Source organism: Daucus carota, chromosome 3, assembly GCF_001625215.2.
Source record: "Daucus carota subsp. sativus chromosome 3, DH1 v3.0, whole genome shotgun sequence".
In the NCBI taxonomy this organism is placed as follows: domain Eukaryota; kingdom Viridiplantae; phylum Streptophyta; class Magnoliopsida; order Apiales; family Apiaceae; genus Daucus; species Daucus carota.
In genome coordinates this window covers 49853888-49878047 of record NC_030383.2, presented here as the reverse complement: position 1 = coordinate 49878047, position 24160 = coordinate 49853888, and the positions used below count along the sequence as shown (strand labels likewise).

The following is a 24160-nucleotide window of genomic DNA, read 5'->3' as shown; positions in this document are numbered from 1 at the left end:
GGGGACTGGGGAGTGTGGGTGGGTGGTGGTTTGTAGCGTGGAGCTTAAAGAAGGGATAAAATAATTTTAATTATTTAGTAATTATATTCAACTAATTAAGAATTGTTTTTAGTTTTTAGACTTATATTATTTGTATCTATATAAGAATATATTATGATATATAAAATGACAAAAATAATTAATATCCCCTCTTTACTAGTTTTAATATATTTTAAATCAAATTGACCCTACTTTCACCAAATTTTGCAATAAAGAATCATATAACTCTAATAATCTTTTTCTTTTGAGCAAATTATAATATAACTCTAATAATCTTAAAAATGCATAAATCATGTATATTCTTTAATATATATAACATTTTGAATTTTTTCAATCATATAATATGTGCAAATTACAGTATTTCAATTAATTTGACTAGAGAGAAGTTGTAATTTAATTTAAACCCATGGAGCATAAAATATGTACCTTCAAAATAAATTGAAAATGAAATTTCTGTATCCTGGAATTTTTACTAAATTTCCGGAGTTTTTTTTAGGAAAATCGGGCACCTGGGTCGATCCTGGGCTCACCCAGGGCGATTTGGGGAATTCTGGGGCGCCAGGTCGGCCTTGGGGCTCACCTAGGTCGAATTAGGGCGCTCGAATCCACTATCTTCATGTGCTCAACCTCCACTATCTCCACCACCGCCACCACTGCTATAACATCCCACGCCCATAACTAGATGTATACCGGACCCAACAACCCATTACAGGCCGGCTCAAAAGTGCTAGCAAATTGGTATACATTAGTTATTTATTTGTGCTTATAAAGGGCCCAAATACTCTTTGCCAAATCGATGTGGGATGTTACAACTGCCACTAATTCTAGCAACACAAATCACTAATTTCTAAAATGAATATCACTAAATTTTATTATTTTTAGTTTTTATTTAGGGGTTGGTTTGTATTTGATTATTGGCTTATAGGGGTGTGCACGGGTCGGTTCGGCTCGGTTTCTACCTAAAACCGTTACCGAACTGTGTATTTCGGTTCGGTTTGGTTTTTAGGTAGAAACCGTAACCGAACCGTTTCAAACGGTTTTTTTCGGTTCGGTTAACCGTGGGTCGGTTTCGGTTTTTTCACGGTTTTTATATGATTAGAAACTACTCTACAAATTTAATACTTTTATTAATTTTAGAAAAATATTTATATACTTATTATATCTATTTCTCTTACTAAAATATGTAATTAATATATTGTAGCACATATATATATATATATATGTTATATATAATAATATATAATAAATGTTATATTTTTATTATATATTATATAAACGGTTCGGTTTTAGGGGCCGTTACCAAACCGTTATATCGGTTCGGTTCGGTTACGGTTTTTTTCGGTTTTTGTCGTTTACGATTTTTTTCGGTTTGGTTTTTCGATTTTTCGGCTCGGTTTCGGTTTTTCGATTTTTTTTGCTCACCCCTATTGGCTTATATGTATATATAAATTATATCGAAGATACATTTATGATAGTATAAATGTGTTTTTCAATTAAAATATGAGAAAAGTGCATTGTGTGTACCTATATGTTGGGATTTACAACAATTACAATATTGTATTTCGAAAATCTATAGTTACAATACTCCACTTCGAGATTCTCCTCAGTGTACTTCCATCAAGTGTTGCTAACGGAGTTATGTTAGGATACAAATAGACGATAGCAATATTATAACTATAGTATTGCAAATGTTATAAAATCAAAAAGTACAGACACAAAATGCACTTCAAATCCTGTTTATTTATGTTTTAACCCAAAATCGAGCAAAGTTTAACGGAAGTACACAACTATGAATAATTTTGAAGAACATTATTGCAAGTATAGATTTTAGAAGTACAGTATTATAAGTGTTTCAAAACACAAATACACAAAGTTTGCTTTTCTCTTAAAATATATTTTTATATACTTAACAAACATATCTGAATTAATATATTTTATTAAGTATGTTAAATAGTATTATTACATTTACTAGCCCATTAACCAAAACTTTTAATAGTTTGGTTTAATATTGTATTCAGTGTGCATGCTTTAGTTCATATATGAAATTATTTATTGTGAATTATAATATTATGTATTGGGTAATGACATTACATACTCCCTCCGTCCCAAAATTAATTGTCTTGTTTGACTTTTTGGTAGTCAATTTGACCTAACTTTGACTTAAAATTAAAAACTATTCTTTTACAATTTTACAAAACTGAAAAATATATTTTAAAATAGATTTTATAATCTTTTCAATGATATGTTTTTCATAATTTTATTTAATTAATTAATATACATATTTTTCAGTCAAAATCGAGTCAAATTGACCATGAAAAAGTCAAATAAGACAGTTAACTTGGGACGGAGGGAGTACAAAGTAGGATATTAACGATAAAATAAATCCATGTCAATATTAGGCTAATCATGTTGTCCTCTTGAAAGCTCATAAAGATGATTATGCTATAGTCTACTAGATAGATTTTTTTTTTTGCATATTTATAAGTTGGGTGGATGATCTAGAATAATAAGATGTTAATTTAATTAATTAACAGTAATTAATTTAATTGATGAACATGCGATAATTTGAAATTGGGAATTTAATAAGCTAATAATATGGAGTTGAATTAATTAAATTATAGGATTAGGAAAATTAGTGTCAATATTGATTATTTAGTGGATCAAATTAATATTTTGATGATATTGGGCTCAGCCCAAAATGTCACCAGACGCCATGACCTAATTAGTCAGAATCTCTGTTGTAGCATATATATATTCATCTCTAAAAATTGAAGTTCTTGGGGAAAATAGAGTTTTTGGAGCTGCAATACAAGGAGACATAGGGTTTTAAGAAATTTAAAAGTTGAAAGAGAAGTAAACCTTGAAAAATCGAAAATCACACTTTGCTCAAAGTCAATAAGGAAATAAAGTAGAAGACATGGATTGAATCACTTCGCCTTAACGATTAAGGTAAATTCTCTTTCACGCTTTACCTTGTTAATACCAGAAATGCAATACCCCGATATGTTGTTCCCAAAGTTTTTAACTATTTGTGTTCAATTGATAAATATGTTGTTATATTTGGGGATCTGTTGTGTTTGATCGGTCATCGGTGATATATGGTTAGATCTAAATGATTTAGATGCAAATCTAGGGATTTCGTTGGTGAATTTTGTAATTTTTATGAATTCAGTGTGTTGAGAGGCATTTTCGATACATTGAATCTAATAAAGAACAACACCATATGTCATAATTATTGACTAAATGAAATATACAACACATTATTATTGTTCTTTGTTAACTAATACATACCGGTGTTGTTCTTTATTAATTATAACATAAGAAAAGTAATATATATATACGCATTTTTTATTATTATTTGTGCATATGATGAAGTCACAAATTGAAAAGGTGTTCACTTTCATGTTATCGTGGGAACATGGTCCTTTTAATCCCAAGGTACTTATATGTCTTACTATTTAATAGATGGATGTCGTAATAATATAAGGCAATCAAAGAATTTTTAGAAAAATCATAAATCACAACGATATTGGAAAATATTAGTAGCATATAGATTTATTGTTGCTACACAATCTAGAACATAAAAAGAAAAATAAATATGAGAAAGTTTAAAAATGGATGCCAATTAACTAAGTTTTTGATTTAAGTAACTTTAATCGAAGAGGTTGAAGATGTTTATGTTCTTCTCTTTTTTACAATATTTCTCATCGCATCACTTATATATCAAAAATTCTATGAATTTCTAAATATGCTCATGAAATTTTTTTAATCACTGCAAATCTTTATGTGATTAGTGGCTATCATTGATTTTTTAAAAATAGATTAGTAATGTAAGAGTTTTTTTGTGAAATTACTCTTATTTATAGTTTTAAGAAGAGGATGTCCATGACATAAAATAGGTAATTTTTAACATCCGATAAATTGGAATTTGTAATTTAACATTATATTAATAAAATATTATTGATTATCAGAGTTTAACGAGTCAACTTGTGAAATTTTTGAATTGATTATGTGATGCTACGTGTTTATGTATGAACTGTTTTGTTTATAAATAAATTTATATATTTAATTGCTTCCGTATTTTTATAAAATCATTTAAATATCTAAAAATGTTGAAATCTTTTATAATATTTTTATAGATAAGAATTTGTTTATAAAGTAAAATGCAACTATATCATTCTTTTCCAAAACATAATATTATAAAATTAGGTTTATGATATTTCCTTTTATTTAAAACACAAACTCACCCCCATTTCATCTTCATCATCTCTCGCATGTACTCTCTCCTCTCCCCTCTCGATATCTCTCTCTTCTCGAACTCAATTTGACTCCGCTTAAAGATTTAAGTCTGTAGTTTTGTTGCTCTCTCACCTCTATTCCTCACTTCTGTGCGCGTTTTGGCGACGACGTGTGTAACGGAATGTCTGGCGATGATCGACTGCAAAACAGTGAGACTCTAGCTTCGGTTTTGGGAGTTATGGATTCGGAATACTTAAAGGTTGAACTCCACAACTGGAAATCCAAGTCAAGTATCACCCGGGTTCTGCCCACCGATTTCGTGAACTTCGGTGAGCTGGTGGCGATGGTGATGATGAATCTGTGAGCCGAATAAAGTTTAAAGCATATATATATATATATATATATATAGAGAGAGAGAGAGAGAGAGAGTTAAGTTATATGGAGTAGACAAAAACATTGGATTATTGGAGTACGAGTTACAATTTTTTAGTTTAATCGAAAATAATATCTTTCATTATCCAAATTTTTATGTAATTCATCATTTATAAGTTGTCTTAAATCAATCAATCAATAATATTTTTTAACTTTAACATGTATTAAGATTTATGTTCTGCTTATTAGTTATATTGCAGAACATAGTGTTCACTGATTTATAAAATTAATTGTTCTACGTTTCGATTACAATATTTATATTGTAGAACATAATCTGCAGGTTGTCGAATGTTTATAAATATTGCAGGACAAAAAATATTAAATTTAGATGACGAGATTATATTTTTTTCCAATTTTCTACTCCAATACTCCAATGTTTTTGTCTACTCCATAGAACTTAACACTCTCTCTCTCTCTCTGTGTGTGTGTGTATGTGTTTGCATGTCGGGTCAATATATTTAGTTGTTATTTCAGATGTTGAGCATATGTGTTTAGATAAACGATTTTAGAGGTTAATTTATGGACGGGGTTTATTACATATCATGAATCCAACATTTTAGTTTAAGTCGGGGTATATCTCTAAAAATATTATTGAATTACCGAAAAAGATGGGGTATGTAGTATGGTTCTAGGTGTTATGTGTTAATCAAGATTTCGGTGTTGAATTGTAGTGAACCGAATAAAAGGATCAATGGTAGTAAAAAGTATCGGTTAAATGTTATGTGACTACTTGTAATATTAATAATTGGATGATTGTTGTGCAAGGATTTTAGTAATGAATAGTTGGTTTGGGTCAGTATAATTCTGATGGGTAGCACTATAAATAGAGGAGGTGATGCTGAAATTTAGTTAGAAATTATTGAATAAAACAAGATAAAAAGGATATACTTGTCATTGTTTTTGTTAGTATAATTTTGTGTATACCTAATATATGTGTTAGTTATAATGGCCGGTACTTGTATTCAATGTTACAGTAATTGATCAATACTCATATTTAAAGGGTTATAAGGGTTTGATTAATTATTACTAATTTATGTGATATGTGCTCGTTGACTGTAAATATGTATATGTGTATAAAAGTATAGTATCTGGGTAAGTATCGAAATGTAGTTAGTAAATAGAGTAAGATGTTCTAAGTAGATGTAGAATGTTAATGAGGGTACTGTAATAGTGTTTCTCGTGATTGTAGATAGGAGCAAAGCAAAGGTTGTCAGGGGTAGTAAAGGAAGGGAAGTTATAGTGGAGGACTAGTTGCAGAGGAAACGTAGCGTTCAAGCAAGTAAGCCCCTATGAACCTTTAACATTTTGTTGAAATATAATAGAATGTTAATAGAATGTTAAAAGAATGTTTACTATTCCTGTGATACTATTATTGATAATACTTATGCTCTTCCCCAAATGTGTCATTTGGAGCCTTTGAAAATGGAAAGTTTTCTTTAAAAAAATTTAAAAGTAAAGTTTGAGCAATGACCGGATGTTTTTTAAATTGTTATCTTCATATATTGATTTATAAAATGAAAATGGAATGAATGTTTAAGATAGTAAACGAAATATTTGAAAAATGAATGTTTGAGAAAGAAGTGAATTCTTACTGAAAAGAAAAAGTTTGAATTATAAAAATTTTGAAATATGCTTGGTCGTAAGAGACCAAGGGAAGCCGGTCCAATGTAATTAAGGTGGCGTAAGAGGCTAGTAATACTAGTCCAGTGTAAAAGACCAACGAGTTGCCTAATTGGGTGCCCCAATTAATGTCCGAAAGGAATTTATGTCATAGGTACCTACGTGGCTGATCACCCGTATGATCTAGAAATGTCGAGAAAGGATCCAATAATAATAATATTTTCTTTAAAATTTCTTTGAAAGTAAATGTTATTAGATTTATATGATGTACTGTGACATTGATATCAAAGAATAAAGTTTTTGATAAAATTGTTTTTGAAGAGTAAATCAAATATTTTGGAACCCAAAATGATTTTCAGACTAATTATTTTTCTTCTAAAACATTGAAGTTAACTAAGTTAGACAAACATATTTCCCTACCTTGTTTGTCACTCAATAGTATTCTCTTAAACCTTAGCTTATTTTCTTGAATTATATTGGTTACTTGTCGAGCATATCTAGCTCATGTTTTATCATCTAACCCTAACACCTAAGTGTGAAGATAGTGCGAATCAAGTTTTTCGCTCGAAAGAATAGTTCATTTCGCTATATGTTTGGTTATTTTTTTGGTTCATCGTCTTAGATAGATGTTGTGTGAAAGCAGTAGTATTGGAGTTGGAATTATGTAAGGATTAAATTATGTAAATTATCCAAGTTATAAGTGTAACTCTAAATCAGAGTTATGTTTTTAACCGTCTTTTGAGTTGTAGAAATATATAGTTTCGTTTGTTTCATATCATAATTTGTGATAGGTCAAAGGTAAGTTGGGGTCAAAAAATTATATTTATGTTTTGCATGATTTTCCGGTTACGTGACTTACCAATCTAGGCTCCGGATTGGAAATGTGTCATAAGTTGGTATCAGAACCACATGTTTTGGTCACTAAAACAAGCAAGGGTTAATCAAATAAACGAGATCGATGGAGCATGGATAATATAAAAGAAACTCATTTAGGGTTAGTCAGATTATCAGATATAGTTTGGACAGTTAGGGAAGTAAGTTCGGAGTGATGATAGATTTAAGATAACCCTTTTATTATATATGTTATATCATTGTATTTTGCAGATTGCTATGGATGGTGATGGAAGGCCTCAGACACCACCCCCGCCTGTCTCTGACACTTCTGAGTCTGAGTTTGGCACCGAGTTAGATGATTCCAATGAGAGTGCACATGTACCTAGGATGTCTGTTTCCGAATCCGCCTGTATTTCAGTCGGACCCTCAGATCTACTTAGGCCTATACCCGATTCTTCTTCGGGATCCCGTGACCCTTTAGGTAGGGATTCTGCAGAGTTTCGAGCTTTGATGGATAGAGTGGCTGTTGAAAGAGGAAACCGAGTGACTATGACCCATGCTGAATGGGAAGCTAGAGTGAGGACTATAGAACAGATAGCTAACAGGCGATTGCGCGATGAGCCTATGGGTATGGATCCGCTTGATGAGGCCCGTAGACTCATGAGGTTGGTGACATGGATGTTGACACAGTTGAGAGCTCTATGTGGGGACTAGCTAGGAGGACATTTGTTGGAGTCCTATGTTACGTATAGTCAGGATAGATTTATGGTATTTCAAAAGATTAACCTTTTTTATTTATGGTCAATGTATGAGGATTTAATAAATCTTTGATATTCAGAATGATTTAAGACTCAACTACTCCCACAACAATAACAGTGGAAAGAAATTCTGAAAATCGAGGTCAGATTCATGTGGACTCTATAGTGGCATAGATTCTACAAATACTTTAACAGCAAACAACAGCAATAGAACAACAACAAAGACGAACTCTAATAGGAGTAACATTTCAAATCTTTTCAAGTTGTACAACTTCCAAAATTCAAGGCTACGGTAGACCCTGTAAAAGCCAAATCATGGATCAAAGAAATGGGAAAATCATTTTCTCTTGTCAAGATTAGTGAGGAGCAAAATACGGAATTTGTGAGCTAATTCTTGATATCAGAAGCTAATTATTGATGGGAATCTCCCAAGTAATAATAATTCCTCTTGTATAACAAGAACCCAAGTGATCACACGAGACAAAAAAAAAAAAAAAAAACTTGGACATTTGAGAACAACCCACAATCCAAATTTATAAAGCATTATACCCATGGGTTTGTAACCATGAAAGCGTGGAATTCTGGCTTAAAATCATTTGAGCTGTACTTAAGTTTTACGATATTGTAATAAACTGCTAAATACAATGATACTTTCTTGAAACATTGTTGAAACTTTCTTAGTAGTAATAAACACAAAAGCATGAAATCAGATTATCACAACAATGGTCTTCAAATGCGTCTTGGTGGTTGTGGTTGCCTACGCCTGCCACTTCCTGTTGATTTATTGTCTGCAAAATTCCGCAGTGAAGGTGATTGAGTAAGACCATAGGGAGCCACATTGGTGATCGAGTTTCCCTTCTTCTGTAGTATCGTCCGTCTCGCCATATAGCCTCTTAGCCAAGGAGTGAAGTCTTCGTTCATCTTGATCATCAAGAAGAATATGATGCGGTAAATCACAATCATAGAGAAGATGACACTGAGGTCTACCCATTTTGATCGATGCACATTGATTTGGAAAAAGTATTCCAGCACATATTCTCCGGGGATTTTTGGTTTATCAGGGGTGTCGTTGTCGAATACTAGTCCTTTTAGATCATTCTGGTACTGTCCCTGTATAGCAGTAGCAATTGTATGATGCATTAGTTCAATTTTGTACCATTGTTTTCTAACACATTATGGATTACTAGTCCGGTCTCTAAACAAGATCCAGCTATAAAACTTTTAAGGTGGTATAAATGTTAGCATGAAAGGACTGCAGCTCTGGGACAAGGTAAATTAGTGACTACCTGAAGAGCCCAGAAGTGAAAACTGATGTAAGACATTGGATATCTCCAAACTGGCTTTGGAATGTCATTCGGAAGTCTGAAGTATCCGGATACTAGCATGAAGATTCCCTATATTTTGGGACAAGAAAATGAAAGTAACCATTAAGGGTCTGTTTGGGAGTGCTGTTAAAAATTGCTGTGCTGTCAGAAAAAGTGCTGGTAAAATAAGTGCTGTTGTAGAAATCAGATAACTGTTTGGTAATTTTTTGATATTACTTATTTTGAGTTATAATATTAAAAAAAATAATGTTTTTGGTGAGGTTTTATAATGAAATCTATAACAGCATTCTGCAAAAGCTGAAAAGCAGCTTTTTCCAAAAGCATGGGAGGACCTGCTTTTTCTAACAGCAGCTTTTCAGCTGCTTTTCGATTTACCAAACAGTTTTTCACCTGCTTTTTAGCAAAAAGCTGTTGTTGCTGTCTGCAACAGCAACCCCAAACAGTACCTAACTTCATGATGATAACTTTAGGATCTTATTTTAGTAAGTATATTTTTTTGTGGTCAGAAAACTACCTGAATTCCAGCCCCTGTGATGATTCCCATGAGGAAGTTGGGAACGATGCTTGCAATAGCCATCATGAGACTCTCTACCACAGTGACACTTGCGTAGAGGCACAGCACGAAGAAGATATAATGACTGAATCCAGAATGCAGATGGACCATGTAATAGCAGATGGTTCCAGAGATAAATGTAATCATTATCAGGAATGGCATCGCGGATACAGTGTTGCTGATCACAAATGCAACCACCCCATAGTGTCCATTCATTCTTTCTCTTTGAAACACCTGTTTTAAGTATACAGTGTCAACAGCAAAACAGGTCACTAAATTGGCTCATCAAGGCTCTGTTATAAGCACACTACAAATATGACAATGATCACCTTCATATCTTCAACAAAAGACGGAAAACCACCAATGGACATGAATGTGACAAATCCAAACACAAAAGAGGCACAGGCTCCTCTTGCCTAAATCAACATATCAGGAAAGCAGACTAAATATGTAAAAACTTCAAACATATAGAATCATGATGGACATGCAAAAACTTTACTTTACTGAATGTACATGAAAAAACTTGTGAAGAGTGAATATAAAAGGAAATACCAGAATGGCAGTGTAACTAGTCCCAACATTCAAATAAATTGTCCCGATGCAGATTGTGACCACAACATAGATTACTAGCCTCAGCCAGTAATAACCAAAGTCCCGCGACATATTGACAAATGAACGCTTGGTTAGTGTAAAAGCCTGCATAGAGAAACTGGCATGACTGCCTCCTGAATCTAGCACTGTCCCTTTCTGTGCAACAAATACGAATATATTTAATTATCTAGATAATCATCTTTCTTATGCTGCGCATATACACATGAGAAAAAAAATCAACTCAATCGAATTTTTGGAAAAAGGATGCTTACAAGTTTAGACATCTCCTCAACTTTTTCTCTTGCTAAATAAGAGAACTGAGATGTGCGATAGAACTCTGTAAGAGTTCGAATAGCCTCAGCTGTCGTTGTCTTGTCCAAAGGGTCATCAGTTCCCTCAAACTGATAATAAGTTACCATATATAAGTTTTATCAGTTTTGCAAATACATGTAACTGGTTCTAATGAAACTGCTAGATCGTAACACAAGGACATATTAATACGGAAATATTTCCAAAACCAGAAAGCTAAAATCATCATTATGCATGGAACTGGTAAGATATACCAAATTAAGAGGAGTAAAATGTAAAATTTAGTACCCTGAGTTTCATAGATCCTTTTAGGGAAGCCTTTACTTTGTCAAAATCAGAGTTGATGCATCTCAGAAAATGATCAGACGGGTTTCTCAGGGCAGGACAGGGGAAACCAGCTTGTGCAAAGAACTGCAAAATTGCACACACACTCATCAAAACAGTTTGTCTTTATAAAATAGTAACTACATCAACTTTCAACATTGCTATTCTTAATACATCTGAAAGTTAAAAAAGTAATAGTTAAGTTAAAGACCAAACTTGCCTCATATGCTTCTGAAGCCTGGCCAAAATAAATAGTCTTTCCGCTGGAAAGCAAGTACAGGCGATCAAAAAGCTCAAACACTTCACTGCTTGGCTGATGAATAGAGGCTATGACAGTCCTTCCATCTCTAGATAGAGATCTTAAGGTCTGAGTCACAAAAAATGCCGAAGCACTGCCAACAACATATAATAGATGAACATTTAATATGCATGTAACAAAGTTCCTTATTTATGAGTATCCGAGACAATGGACAGAGAATTATGATGTCAAAGAAGGATCTTGCAGACAATATCTTTACCTATCAAGTCCACTTGTTGGCTCATCAAGAAACAGCAATCGAGGCCTCATGAGGATTTCAATAGCAATGCTAACTCTCCTCTTCTCACCTCCACTTATCCCGCGCAAGTGCCAGTTTCCAATAACAGTGTCTGCACAATCTTGAAGTCCCATCTCTATAATAGTACTTTCAACCAGTGATCGTTTCTCGTCCCAAGGCATTTTATCAGGCAGACGAAGTCTAGCTGAATATGAAATTGTTTCACGAACCGTAAGAGTACCAATCAAGTTATCATCTTGAGTCACATATGCCTGAATTATTTATGATGAAAAGAAAACTCCTTAATTACGTTAGAGAAAAAAGAGTAAAAGATATTGCAGCTTCTGATGATGATTTAACCTAAAAACTAAGATCTACTCAGAAAAGAAACACAATAGGACAAACATTTACACATCACACTGTTTCTTGCTATCAAACAAAACATATAAAGACAAAAGATTGATTTCATAATCCAACTAAAACAAAATTAGAAAAAAATGCTGATTCACTTTGTGCATCTGAAGGTATTGTTCCATCAAAAACAAGTATTGTTTTCTAAGACATGTCCTTAAAAATTCATAAGCTGTAAAAAAAAAGCAAGAGAAGATCAAGATAACTCACAGCAGTTCCAAAGGAGAGGCTTTGTTTTCGACCATTAAGATAAATATCCCCAGAAAGAAAAGCATTCGCCGCAAGGCGGCTAGCCAGAGAATCCAACAGAGTAGATTTCCCAGAACCAGAAGGGCCCATAAGAGCAGTAAAAGTCCCAGGCTCAGCATAGCCAGTAAGGCCTTCCAAAACATTCTGAGTCTCCCCATTACCAAGAGTCACCATAACAGTCAGATCCTTCCAAGCCAATCTCGCCGAGACATCCCCAATAAACTCTGTATTTGTTTTTTCTTTCCACAGAGTTTCACTCAAAGGACTCAATCCCCCCACCACCATTCCATTCCCTTGAGGCCTATGAGCCTCTATTTCCATCATCACATCATCTGTTGAACTTGACATGACTGCTTCTCTATGATCTTCCACAAATATACCCTTTGTCAAAAATCTCTAAACAATGAACATTTCAACAAGTGTAAAGAAGATAAAAAATGGGAATTGTGTGAGAACTGAGAAATGAACTAGTTGTGAATTTGACTGGATGACAACAGAGTTGAAAGAACCAAGAATGTTATATATATAAAGCTGCAGAAATGGCATGCAAAAGAGATCACACCTTAATTTTGGAATGCTACAATGCAATATTGTTGGGATTGGTTAGTGTAAACAATATCTAGACAGTAGCTAATGATGTATAGTAAGTAGAACAAGAAGTGCAGCTAGCAAGGCATTTCATTGGTGTACATAAATTGCATCCACTCCCATTAATATCATTATCTAGGTGAACTGTTTGAAATGGCAGATGGTAAAGGCAGGACTATGATATTTTCAGCGCATTGGGGTGTTCATGCATTCAATACGTCTTGGTGGCAGTTGCTTGTGGGATAGGAGTACCATTTATTATAAACCCCAGCTCACTTGCCTTTTCTTATTTTTTTTTATTTTGACTAATATGACTTATAGCCTTACAATCAATCTGTTGTTAGGATACAATCAATCTGTTGTTAGGATATTCGAAACAGAGTCGAACCCTAAGCTGAGCAAACATAGATAACCCTTAACCACTGGTTATCTCTGTTTTTTCTTATTATTGTAGGAATAATTGATGTAAAGATATTGTAAATGTGTAATTTAAGAAAATTTAATCGAAAATTCGTTATACAATCATTACTATAATATTATGATAAATCATACGATAATTTTTGTTCATCCCATTATAGGAGTCTTTCTGCAAATTTCATATATACGTAGCATGATTTTTATGCATATTAATATTCGTCAAGTTATAAATTTTAAAATTAGAAAATGAAATTTTGCGGAACATATAAACAATATATATACATGCATTTTTAATTGATATGAAATAAAGATACGAGATTAGAGTTTGTTTGTTTCTTTTTAAATTGGACGGTTAAAGAGATTTTTTATTCTAATAATATATTTTGTTTTATAGGTTGGAAAGTGATTTGTAGTTAAGATAGATGTTTAGACTCGAATTTATTAAGAGATTATTCTTTTAATAATTCTTAATTTCGATAAATGATTATCAGTCAAAATAGACAATTCATAGAACTTATTTTAATTTCCGTTATTTTAATAGCTCGAATAACTACACTAAGAAATTACACAAATATTAAGTTATTTTTGAATTATAAATTATTATTCTAAGAGAATTAAACAGACTTTGGACTCTATATTGATATTTGATACAATATGTACAAATTTAAATGACAGCTACCACTGGGTCCAAGGACTCCAAATGTATGGACAAGAGGGGCCGAAATGTATGGATTGGGCCTGCTTTGAACGGATGACCTGAAATAATGAGTACTGAACTAACCGTATCGAACTAACCCGCTGGATAATTCGGACTGGATAGGGTCGTAGGATTTACCGACTTTAAATAATGGAGTTTATGGTATACAAGTAAACAATTTTTTATTTTGTTATTCGAACAAACAATATTATATATAATAAATAACAATATAAATGAATAATTTTTTTGAATAATTATATATATAATATTATTTAGATATTTAATCATTCTGATTATGTGATAAAGAACTACATTATTTATCGTAAAAAGAGTGAAATAATTTAAATATTGAGTAATGATGGAATTGTGATATAAATGGATGTATATTATTTTTTCCGTATTAAAATATAATTACTATATATTTACTTATTATTTATGTATATAATTTATCGGATTTGGATCAGGTTTGGAGCAAGTTTTAGATTTTACAACAGGTTTTGATCCGGTACACATGAAACCTATATCTAAATTCAAAATATTCAGGTTGGTAATATTCAATCCAATCGAAACGGACCGGGTATCTGCAAATTTAAATAATAAATTTATAAAATTTATACTAAACTTAATAAAGTCTAAATAATAAAATTTATAATTTAAAAAAAACTTAATCAAAATATATAATACATTTGTTAATATGTACAAAATAAATTTATTTAAGTTTATAAAGTAAATATAATAAAATCATAATAAACTTACAGATAAGTTTAAATAAATTTAATTAAATTTGTAAAATATACTTATAAAATAAAACTTTTAGTCTTCTAGCATTTCTTGCGTCGAAATGTGTTGGAGTAAGAACCGGCTTAAGAAAATTTACACATAACTATCTTAGGTCAAGCTTTCCCGTTTCAAATATTTTGAGATCAAGAGATATTTGTTTGACGTATTTTCATTTAGCTACGGTTAGATAACCGTCCTTCGATTCTCGATTCTCGAACAAATTTTGACTCGATTAATTTTTTGATGATAAATATACGAGAAATCTCGTAAGTGTTGAGGTTTAATGCACTGATTGGTTCAAAAATAATTAAACTTATTCTTGTTCCTTGTACCTTCTTTATCAGCTTCCATTGATTAGTCCATTTCTAATTAATAAAACATCTAAGTGTTGATTATAAATAATAAATTAAGATTGATTAGAATCGTCCGACACTTTGATTAAATCAAAAATATTTCTGCAAGTCCTTGAACATTATTCTTCACTAAAGCTTAGGTAAGTCCTTAGAACATTATTCTTCACTAAGGTTGAGGTATGTCATTTGGTGATCTTTAAACTTTACGATTATTTGATATTCTGATTCTTCGTATGTGCTTGATTTTAAAATTTTACGATTTGATTTGGTGTCATCTTCACAAATGATAAGGCACTAATATAATTTATCAACGATTTCAGAGAATTATGGCAAGTGCACTACAATCTTTCAAAAACGTAGAAAACATCTGCATTACTTTCACAATCTTGAACTTTTCAATTTTTATTCTTTACTTTCACAATCTTAATTATTTATCTTTACATCTATTAATAATTATTGCTAATTTATTTCATTATGTTATTTATTATGCGAATCACACTCCTAACTTCCCTTTTCCTATTAAAATAAGTATCATCTCATTTACCTTTTTCTTAATATACACATCTTTATCTTTATATTTTTTAAAATTTTACTCATTCAACCCAGGCCCGATCCTGAACTTTCGGGGGCCTTAGGGCAAAAACAAATTGGGGCCCTGTCAATAAAAATTTGAAAATATTCATATAATCAAATTTTTACTAAAATATATTACAAAAAAAAATTCCAAACAATTTATAAGTAATGACGTAATACACAATCCAACATTTCATAAAAAATGAGTTCTACGAGCTTTCCGAGATGCAAAATCATTGATGATAACTTCAATTCATTGTTGACCAAGAAACCCTTGATTTATCAATCGCAGAATCTCTGAATAACTTCAATTCATAGATGATAAAATTCACAAGTGATGCACTTTCCAACTGCAACTTATCTCTATTTAAATTGTAGAAAGAAATAGTTGTCATAGTTAAGAATAGATGGAGATTCCAAGAGATTTAATGATTACAACAGCTTATTTTTCTTGGGAAGTATTCAGATTTAATGGAGACGGAAAGGATGGAGATGAGGGGAGAAGGAGAGACCAGCAGCAAGCTGAAATAAAATTGGGTTGGGTATTTGGGTGTGTAATGTGTTATGGATCCGTTGTATTATTTCTTCCGTATCACTTTAAATTTTTCTTATCGACAAGTTCTCTTGCCCTTCAATTTTTTCTTTCATTTTTCTTATTTATTAATTTAATTATTTTTTCTATCAATTTTAATACTTTCTATGTCAAAAAAAATAACTTAAAAATAATTATTATTTTGACTTTAATATTTTCTACCTTAAACATAATAATATAAATGAAACTAATAATTTTTTTGATAAAAAAAGTAACATAATTAAATAACTTAAAAATTTTGGGGCCCCTTCTGGTCTTGGGCCCTAGGCCACTGCCCCTCTGGCCTACCCTCAGAACCGGGCCTGATTCAACCCTTAAATCTCCTCTCTCATCTTTTCTTTTTACTTCTCAACGTTATTTTGTATTTTACTCCCACACCCCCTTCCAATTCTCCCCATCTATAAATCTATATCTATATCTATCTATATCTATATCTATATTCTATATTCTATATCTATATCTATATCTATTCTATATCTATATAATTGCTGAATACAAAGCAAATGGGAAATGACCAGATATGCCCTTTTCTTAGAAATTTTGTTATTCAAGAGAGGACTGTTTCTGTCTTTTTACTCTTCAGATGGATAATCCATATTTACATGGATCTGACCCATATCCATTTCAGTTCATTTTGTATTTCAGCATGCTATAACTAAAACAATCGGGTTATACCCGATTTAAACTTCAAATCTTTTGAGTCAGTTTTATATCCCAAGTTTATAGGCACGACTTCCATTTTCAAACTACTCTCCATCTATGCACCACCATTCATGTATTCAAATGTCTTTGCAGATTTCATATAGCACGATTGAGATGGAACATAAAGGTTTGTATTGTATCATGGTTTATTCATATGTTCAAATGCAGTCGGACGTGTTTTCAATTATGGTTTAATCTCGAACAGGTCGTAAATTGTATGAAGGGGATTGTTTTGAATCTATATCTATATCTATATCTATATCTATATCTATATAATTGCTGAATACAAAGCAAATGGAAAATGACCAGATATGCCCTTTTCTTAGAAATTTTGTTATTCAAGAGAGGACTGTTTCTGTCTTTTTACTCTTCAGATGGATAATCCATATTTACATGGATCTGACCCATATCCATTTCAGTTCATTTTGTATTTCAGCATGCTATAACTAAAACAATCGGGTTATACCCGATTTAAACTTCAAATCTTTTGAGTCAGTTTTATATCCCAAGTTTATAGGCACGACTTCCATTTTCAAACTACTCTCCATCTATGCACCACCATTCATGTATTCAAATGTCTTTGCAGATTTCATATAGCACGATTGAGATGGAACATAAAAGTTTGTATTGTATCATGGTTTATTCATATGTTCAAATGCAGTCGGACGTGTTTTCAATTATGGTTTAATCTCGAACAGGTCGTAAATTGTATGAAGGGGATTGTTTTGAATTGGGGAAAAGATGAGCAGGCCTTTTTTCTGCGGAAATTTTGAGTACGAAACTTTCCAATCGGACCTGGAGCGTTTGTTTTCCAAGTACCCGAGAGTAAAGCGCGTCGACATGAAATCTGGTATGTCATTTTATCCATCTTTATCGAATTCTAGGCTTACAATTATTCTACAGCAACTGTTTAAATTATTTGATTTTGTATAAACGAATGCTGAAATATGTTCCTGGTCTGTGTGTCTAATTAGTACGCGGCATCGGGGATGGATTTGTATGTGTTTGGAGTTTAGGATGAGCTTTTGGAGTTTTGTTTTGATTGGTTATTTGGTATTGATGTCGTAGTTGACCCGGGAAGACCTGTTTCAATCCGGGTGTGCTCATTCGTAGAGTCTTGAAATGCAGTATTACCCGCTTTGCTTAAAGATAATGGTATCGATCATCTGATTCATAATTTCTGCCCGTTGTCACAAGCCTGAAACTGCCTCCTCATCTTACTTTGCATCTCTCAAGCGATGGATAGTGGTTAGTTTTTTAATTTCTGTGATTTTCTATTCAAAGCCTGATAAATTTGTACAATTTGAGATAAACAGTGTACAGAGTGGCTCACAGCTAGGCTCTTGAGGTCACACATCCTGAGATATATAGGATAATTTTTTTGTTTTTAGTTTGACAATGGAAGAACAATATTAAAAGTATCATCAAAACAAGTTTATTTTGTTTATTGGATTTTAAGCATCTCTAATACAAGCATTCTATTGCATATATACATGACTTGATAGCCTCCCAGTCGAAATAAATCATCTGTTAATACACTTTACATTTACATTAAAGTTATATTACAAGTGACTTTTTACTTGAAATATGCCTGGGGTTGTGCTTTGCCAGTGTATTGAAAGTAGGGTGATGTAATTATACAGTCTTATTCAGGGATAGAATAAGATAAAAAAAACAGTCTTATGAATCAAATGTGGTTAAATAGTTGCTTATTAATGCTTAATGTTTCATTCTGCATCTGTATTTTTAGTCAACCTTATCATTATTTCGTTTGATTTTAAGCTTTATTCATCTTTTTCTTGATTATTGTGAGTAAAGTTTGGAACCTGTAAATAAGATAAAAAAACAGTCTTATCAGGTTTTCCCCCTTCGCTATTTCTAAACCAGGTTTGTTTAAGAGTATACTAAAGATTTTCTTTAATGCACCTTAATACTTACTTCTTTCTGCTCAGGTACTACCACTTTTGGTTGTAGAGATGGATTTTTGACGCCATCACAGAGACGGCTACACGACGTTGATCTATCTAAAGTATCAACTCCCGCACCAGGTGATGTTCTTTTTTTATGCTAAATCTCTCCAAATTATGGCTGTTTATGTGTTTGATTGTGCTACCTATTCTGTCAATAGTTTTTAAACGCCAGTTTTAGGAGCAAACATTAACCAGCAATTTATTACCAAGTAGAATATCATCATGATTCAAATTAGTTAGTTCATTTCTTTGCTTAGTTATGTATCAAGTTATTATCTATTTTGTTCACCAAATAGGCATAATGGCATATGGAGTGTTGTGTATTAATTGAGATTTACAATTATGGAATTGATATGCACACACTAGCAAGTTTGTAAAAAATTTTAGTGAATGAAGTATGATATGTGCCTCTTAGTTTGGTGGGACTATTCTATTCCTGGATTTCAACAAATCAACTTCAACAAGCTCTTCGAAGATGCGCAATCCTGAGATGCACAAAACATTATTAAAGCTTAGTATGATATCTTGGTTAGCAAGTTAGTAACCCCAGCTTAAGAAGATTAAAAGTGGCAAACTAATTATGGCTAACCATTCTGGCTCTGAAGAAAGCGCCAATGTTTTCTTCAAAATGCCTGATTATTAGTGTTTTAGTTTGCCAAATCTATTTTTTCCTTAGTCCAGTCAAATACAGATTCTGGAGGACCAGTCATCAAGACATTTAATGGTCAGAATTGACAAATTAAAACTAATTAAATTAAATTGGCAAACTATTTGTTGAGGTTTATAAGATTCATGCCTATATGTTTTTTGTCTTATTATTGTTGTCCTTAGTTTCACTGTGGCCACATTCTAAGAAATTATGCATTTATTTTCAGATTTTGTCCGTTTCAGCTGAACAATCTGGTATGATCCATCAGAGTGTGTAAGGTACTCGAATAGCTCAACTGATTTATTTGATTTGCAAAGAATTTTATTCTTCACTCATTCGTCCATATCGGTTACCACTCACTCTAAATATTTGAAGCCCAAACAGGGAAAGAAACGGCTTTGTACCCAACAGCTTCGAGCGAGATATGTTCTTTCATATGCTTTCTTAATAATTATCTTTTGCAAAACTTTCTTAATTCTTCACTTGGAGAGAGAATAAAAATGTTGTAGGCAGGCTGAGGAAAGGTATTTGGTTTACCCCTCAATCATTTTGATTTATTATATTTGTAAATTGCAGATGCATTTGTTCTTTTTGGGACTTTTTCTATACACAGATCATATGCAAACATTATAGTATTTGCTAATTTGATAATTTGCTAATATAACTATAATTTGTTATTTCATAAATTACATAAAGTCAGATTCAAAAAGAAAAGACCTTTCTTCACCAGAAAGTTATACGCAGGCTTGGGAAGCATGGGATAAGTGATAACTGTCACAACCACAATATTAGTCCCATTCATGGTATATACTATATAATAACTTGGGGTTCCTGCCACATTTTTATTCCTTTTAGTGTTTAAGTTGTTTAACCCTATCATTCGTTTAAGAATATATATACTCATGGCTGTCTCTAATATCTTTCAATTGGCTGTCCAATGTATTTATGATATTACTGCCTGCTGGTTGTAGCTTCACTATTTTTGAATATTTGTGTTAAATAGTTGTCGAGTTAAATGATCTATATATATATATATATATATATATATATATATATATATATATATATATATATATTATATGCATCACTTACATATATATAGTGCAAGGGCTTAATATATTCATGTGATTACTTATTTTTTATGTTTCTGGACTAACTTAGCCGTATTATTATCTCATGTGCTTCAAACAAGATATCTCTTGGTTTGTGCTATAAATTACAATTTGAATAAAAAAAGAGTAGAAAACAGTTGGACCAGTTGGATTAATTAGTGATATTTAGTTTGTTCGGCACTAAGTGATTACCTACCTTTTTAATTTTTGAAACTGTGGGTGAGGTAAGGGAATTTTTAGTATTACCTGGAAAGCTTCATACGAGATTTTAATACAACTACTGAGCTCTGTTATGTCCCTTTTAGGATAGCATAAAACACAATACCATATGCACCTATATCTATATTTTGGTAGTAGCACTTGGTTGATAAATTTTTTGTGTTGGCCGGACAATGGGGACGTTATTCACGGACTTATCGTTGTTGTACGCACGATGCACGATGGTCATGTTGCTGATCATGAGACATCTACTGCACGTGAAATGCCTTTTTAAAAAAATTTCAATTACAATGCAGGTTCCTGTTTACCACTTGGTTCCTGTTTATCACTTGCTATACGGACTCTAGCCAGTCATCTAAGTCATGGATCCATACATCAACTCAAGCACCAGGTAATGTTCTTTTCAGATGCTCAATCTATCTAAGTTATGGCTGTTATGTGTTTGATCAAGTTAGTTTCACCCTCTGTTATTAATAGTTTTGTATCACCAGTTTTACGAGCAAAATGTACCCTTCCATAAACCCCTTTTGTGATTGAAAGAGATTCACTTTTGTGATTGAAAGTTATAGACTCCAGCTTATCAATTATAGAAAAGGGGTGATAAGCAACAGTGGACCACAAGAGCCTGCCATGTCTTCTGTTTCTATAATAAAACTGTCATTTCTAGAATAATATAGGAGCCTCCTATATTAAGTGGGATGCTCTTCTTTAGTCTTTCGTCTATTGTCATTTGCAAGTCTGCCATGGAATTCTATTGGCACAAGAGTGAATATGTGACAATAGTATTAGTCTTCTTTTCCTGATAAATTTCAATGCCAAAGTTTTTGGTCATCCACAGAATTTTTTTATTTTTCCATCATTCTTTTTTGAACCATATATGTTTTCTGTCTGAAACTTCTTTGTGCAATCTGTCTGGAGCTGTACTATGAGGATGCAAATTGTTTGTTTTGCTTATTGATTATCAATCTTTGTGAATGCAATATACACAAAGAAGTTGATAGGTGGTTGCTGAGAGAAACTGGTTTCACTAAGGATGAGATGGTTAGCAACCAGGTATCTGAATTATTTGAATACTCATGAAGTTGGTGGGCATGAAAAGTTGCAAAGTGCATCTGGGAGTGGGAGTTGTTCTGAAGTGGCCAAAGCAAAGCAGGCTGATCAAGGATAACAATAATAAAACAGGTCTTTAGTGAAAATTGTGAGAATTGTCTTTGTTTCTTTGCTTTGGTAGTATGATCTAAGAAGCAGGACCTGTGGTCTTTTTATTTAGATTGAATTGTACTTTCATGTTGTGATTAATTTAATCTAAGGTGATTATAAAAAAAAAAAAAATTTCTTCTTGGTTGTTAAGTCGGGGAATGAAAATATGTATGTTTTTTCTAACTAAATAAAGGAATACTTTTACATTACATTATATGCAATATGCAGTGACCGAGTCTGAATATGAATTTAGGTGTACTTGATTTATCTTTGATTTTTTTTTCTCAATCTTTTTTTCTCATATTATAAGACTTTGTTATAAAAATATTGAATTATATAGTTATTATAACATGATGGTCTTTGAAAAGTGTTAATAATTTTATGATTAAATTTAATTATATGTTTTAGGAAAATTTTTTCTTAGACTAATTTTATTCTTAAAATTAATTTAAAAACATTTGTTTTGTAAATATAAATAGGCATGTTTTTTTCAATAAAATTTAGAGAAAAGCAAGTAATAAAAAATTATATTTTCTTAAACCAATCAAGACTAAAGTGTCTCACTTATTTTTTTCACATTATTCATCCTTTGTAAAAAAAATATTTACAAATTTCACAAACACGGTGTAGAGCTAAAGTTGATGGATTATATTATGGTAAATATCAAATATTTAACTTCTATTTTTATCATCTTAATCATATACAAATATTTAGCATGTAGTCTCTTTATTTTTCGCAATTTTATGAATTTTTAATGTCAAAATAAATCGATTATGCTTCAACATTGTTAGTAGGATTATTAGTTTTATCGCGCACATGTTTGATGGTCGATATATTTATATTAATTTAACAATGACTATTGTACAATTTTTTTGAAATTTCTAGCAGATTATTAGAAAAAATGTTATTGAAATATAAAATATTATTTAATATTGATAACAATCGAATATAAATTTATGCATATCAATATATATATATATATATATATATATATATATATATATGTATATATATATAAATAGATATAATATGTTCAACATACTGTGTTAAACTTTGACATAATTCTAGAATTTAGTCGGAAAACACCAAATATTAAAAAAGATGGAGAATTATATATAATAGTTTTTATAAATAAAATTACATGACACAATTTTAAATATTATTCATGGTTTTTAATTAGTAATTATAATTTGATAGTAGATAACGTTTTCCCACATAGTTATATATTCAGATTGAATATTAGTTGTTAATATAAATGTTAATTGATGATAAACATAAATAAAATAGTAAAAAAATATAAATATTACATTAATCACAATAAAATGATGTTAGAATTAATTAGAAACATATAATAAAAGTACCGTGCCCTAAGCACTCGCAGTCTGGCACTATGATTTAAACTTATAAAGCTCTCATGAACTACTTCTGCCATGAGGTGAAGTATTATTTCTTTCATTTTTCTTGGAGCTTATTCTCCGATGCTCAGGTGGTTTCGTGCAGTTCATTAAGGGGTCGTTTGGTTCGCGGGTTTCTGGAATGAGGTATGGGGTTTGTCCATTCCAAACCCATACCTGGTGTTTGGTTGAGAAAAACAAAATCTGAAACCCATACCTTAAACCCCCAAGGTATGGGTTTTTGATACCTAAGTGGGGAGGTGGGTATGAGATGGAGGTATGAGCTATATTCATTTTTTATTTTTTTCCCCTCTCTTTAAGTAATGAAATATTAATGTTTGATACAAAATTAAATCAATGATGCAAAAATATATGACAATAATAATTTTATTAATATTTTTAATTAATATATATTAATAACTTATCATTTATAAAAATTGTACATATTGATTCCAGCACTCAACCAAACACATGATATCAGATATGATACCTCAAACCCATACCAGCTTAACCCGATTCCTCATTCCAACCCGATACCACTCCTTAAACCAAACGACCCCTAAATTGTTCAAAATTCGAAACTTTTTTAATATACATCTGGGAGCAATCTTGCCCTGTATCTGTAGACACTTCACTATATTTAATATTTATTGGCCTAAAATTTCAAGACTAATGCTTCTACGGTGTAAAGCAT

General features: G+C 31.7%; 1 protein-coding gene and 2 long non-coding RNA genes across 8 annotated transcripts; 2 read left to right on the top strand and 1 right to left on the bottom strand.

The window, feature by feature from the left end:
- The first annotated feature begins 2536 nt into the window (after positions 1–2536).
- Positions 2537–8028, top strand: LOC135151299 (uncharacterized). Its single transcript, XR_010289968.1, has 3 exons — positions 2537–2988; positions 5900–5989; positions 7435–8028. It is a non-coding gene; the product is annotated as an uncharacterized LOC135151299 (long non-coding RNA).
- A 402-nt stretch (positions 8029–8430) lies between these two features.
- LOC108214607 (ABC transporter G family member 11) lies at positions 8431–13012 on the bottom strand. Of its 2 annotated transcripts, none has more exons than XM_064089270.1 (11): positions 12783–13012; positions 12182–12616; positions 11543–11832; positions 11245–11416; positions 10989–11111; positions 10664–10792; positions 10353–10547; positions 10130–10216; positions 9762–10034; positions 9209–9316; positions 8431–9032 (listed from the first exon to the last, which is right to left on the bottom strand). In XM_064089270.1, exons 2-11 carry the CDS (start codon positions 12566–12568, stop codon positions 8652–8654), a joined length of 2145 nt encoding a protein of 714 aa, XP_063945340.1. In that variant the 5' UTR covers positions 12569–12616; positions 12783–13012; the 3' UTR covers positions 8431–8651. The 2 variants fall into 2 exon arrangements, with proteins under 2 accessions (XP_063945340.1, XP_063945341.1); XM_064089271.1 differs by having other exon boundaries at positions 12182–12585.
- Positions 13013–17389: 4377 nt separating this feature from the next.
- On the top strand, positions 17390–22223 carry LOC108214608 (uncharacterized). 5 transcript variants are annotated; one of them, XR_010289964.1, is made up of 5 exons: positions 17390–17772; positions 17897–18170; positions 18875–18970; positions 19768–21263; positions 21867–22223. It is a non-coding gene; the product is annotated as an uncharacterized LOC108214608 (long non-coding RNA). The 5 variants fall into 5 exon arrangements; XR_010289965.1 differs by having other exon boundaries at positions 21864–22223; XR_010289966.1 differs by lacking the exon at positions 21867–22223 and having other exon boundaries at positions 19768–20344; positions 21169–21847.
- The last annotated feature ends 1937 nt before the right edge of the window (positions 22224–24160 follow it).

What these genes read in the sequence shown, in the direction of transcription:
- LOC108214607 (XM_064089270.1), bottom strand. Translation starts at nt 12,568, where the DNA reads ATGTCAAGTTCAACAGATGATGTGATGATGGAAATAGAGGCTCATAGG. An exon ending in GCCTCTCCTTTGGAACTGCT is followed by an intron (nt 11,833 to 12,181) that starts GTGAGTTATCTT and finishes TAAATAATTCAG; the next exon opens with GCATATGTGACTCAAGATGA. An exon ending in AAGGATCTATGAAACTCAGG is followed by an intron (nt 10,793 to 10,988) that starts GTACTAAATTTT and finishes ACTTATTATCAG; the next exon opens with TTTGAGGGAACTGATGACCC.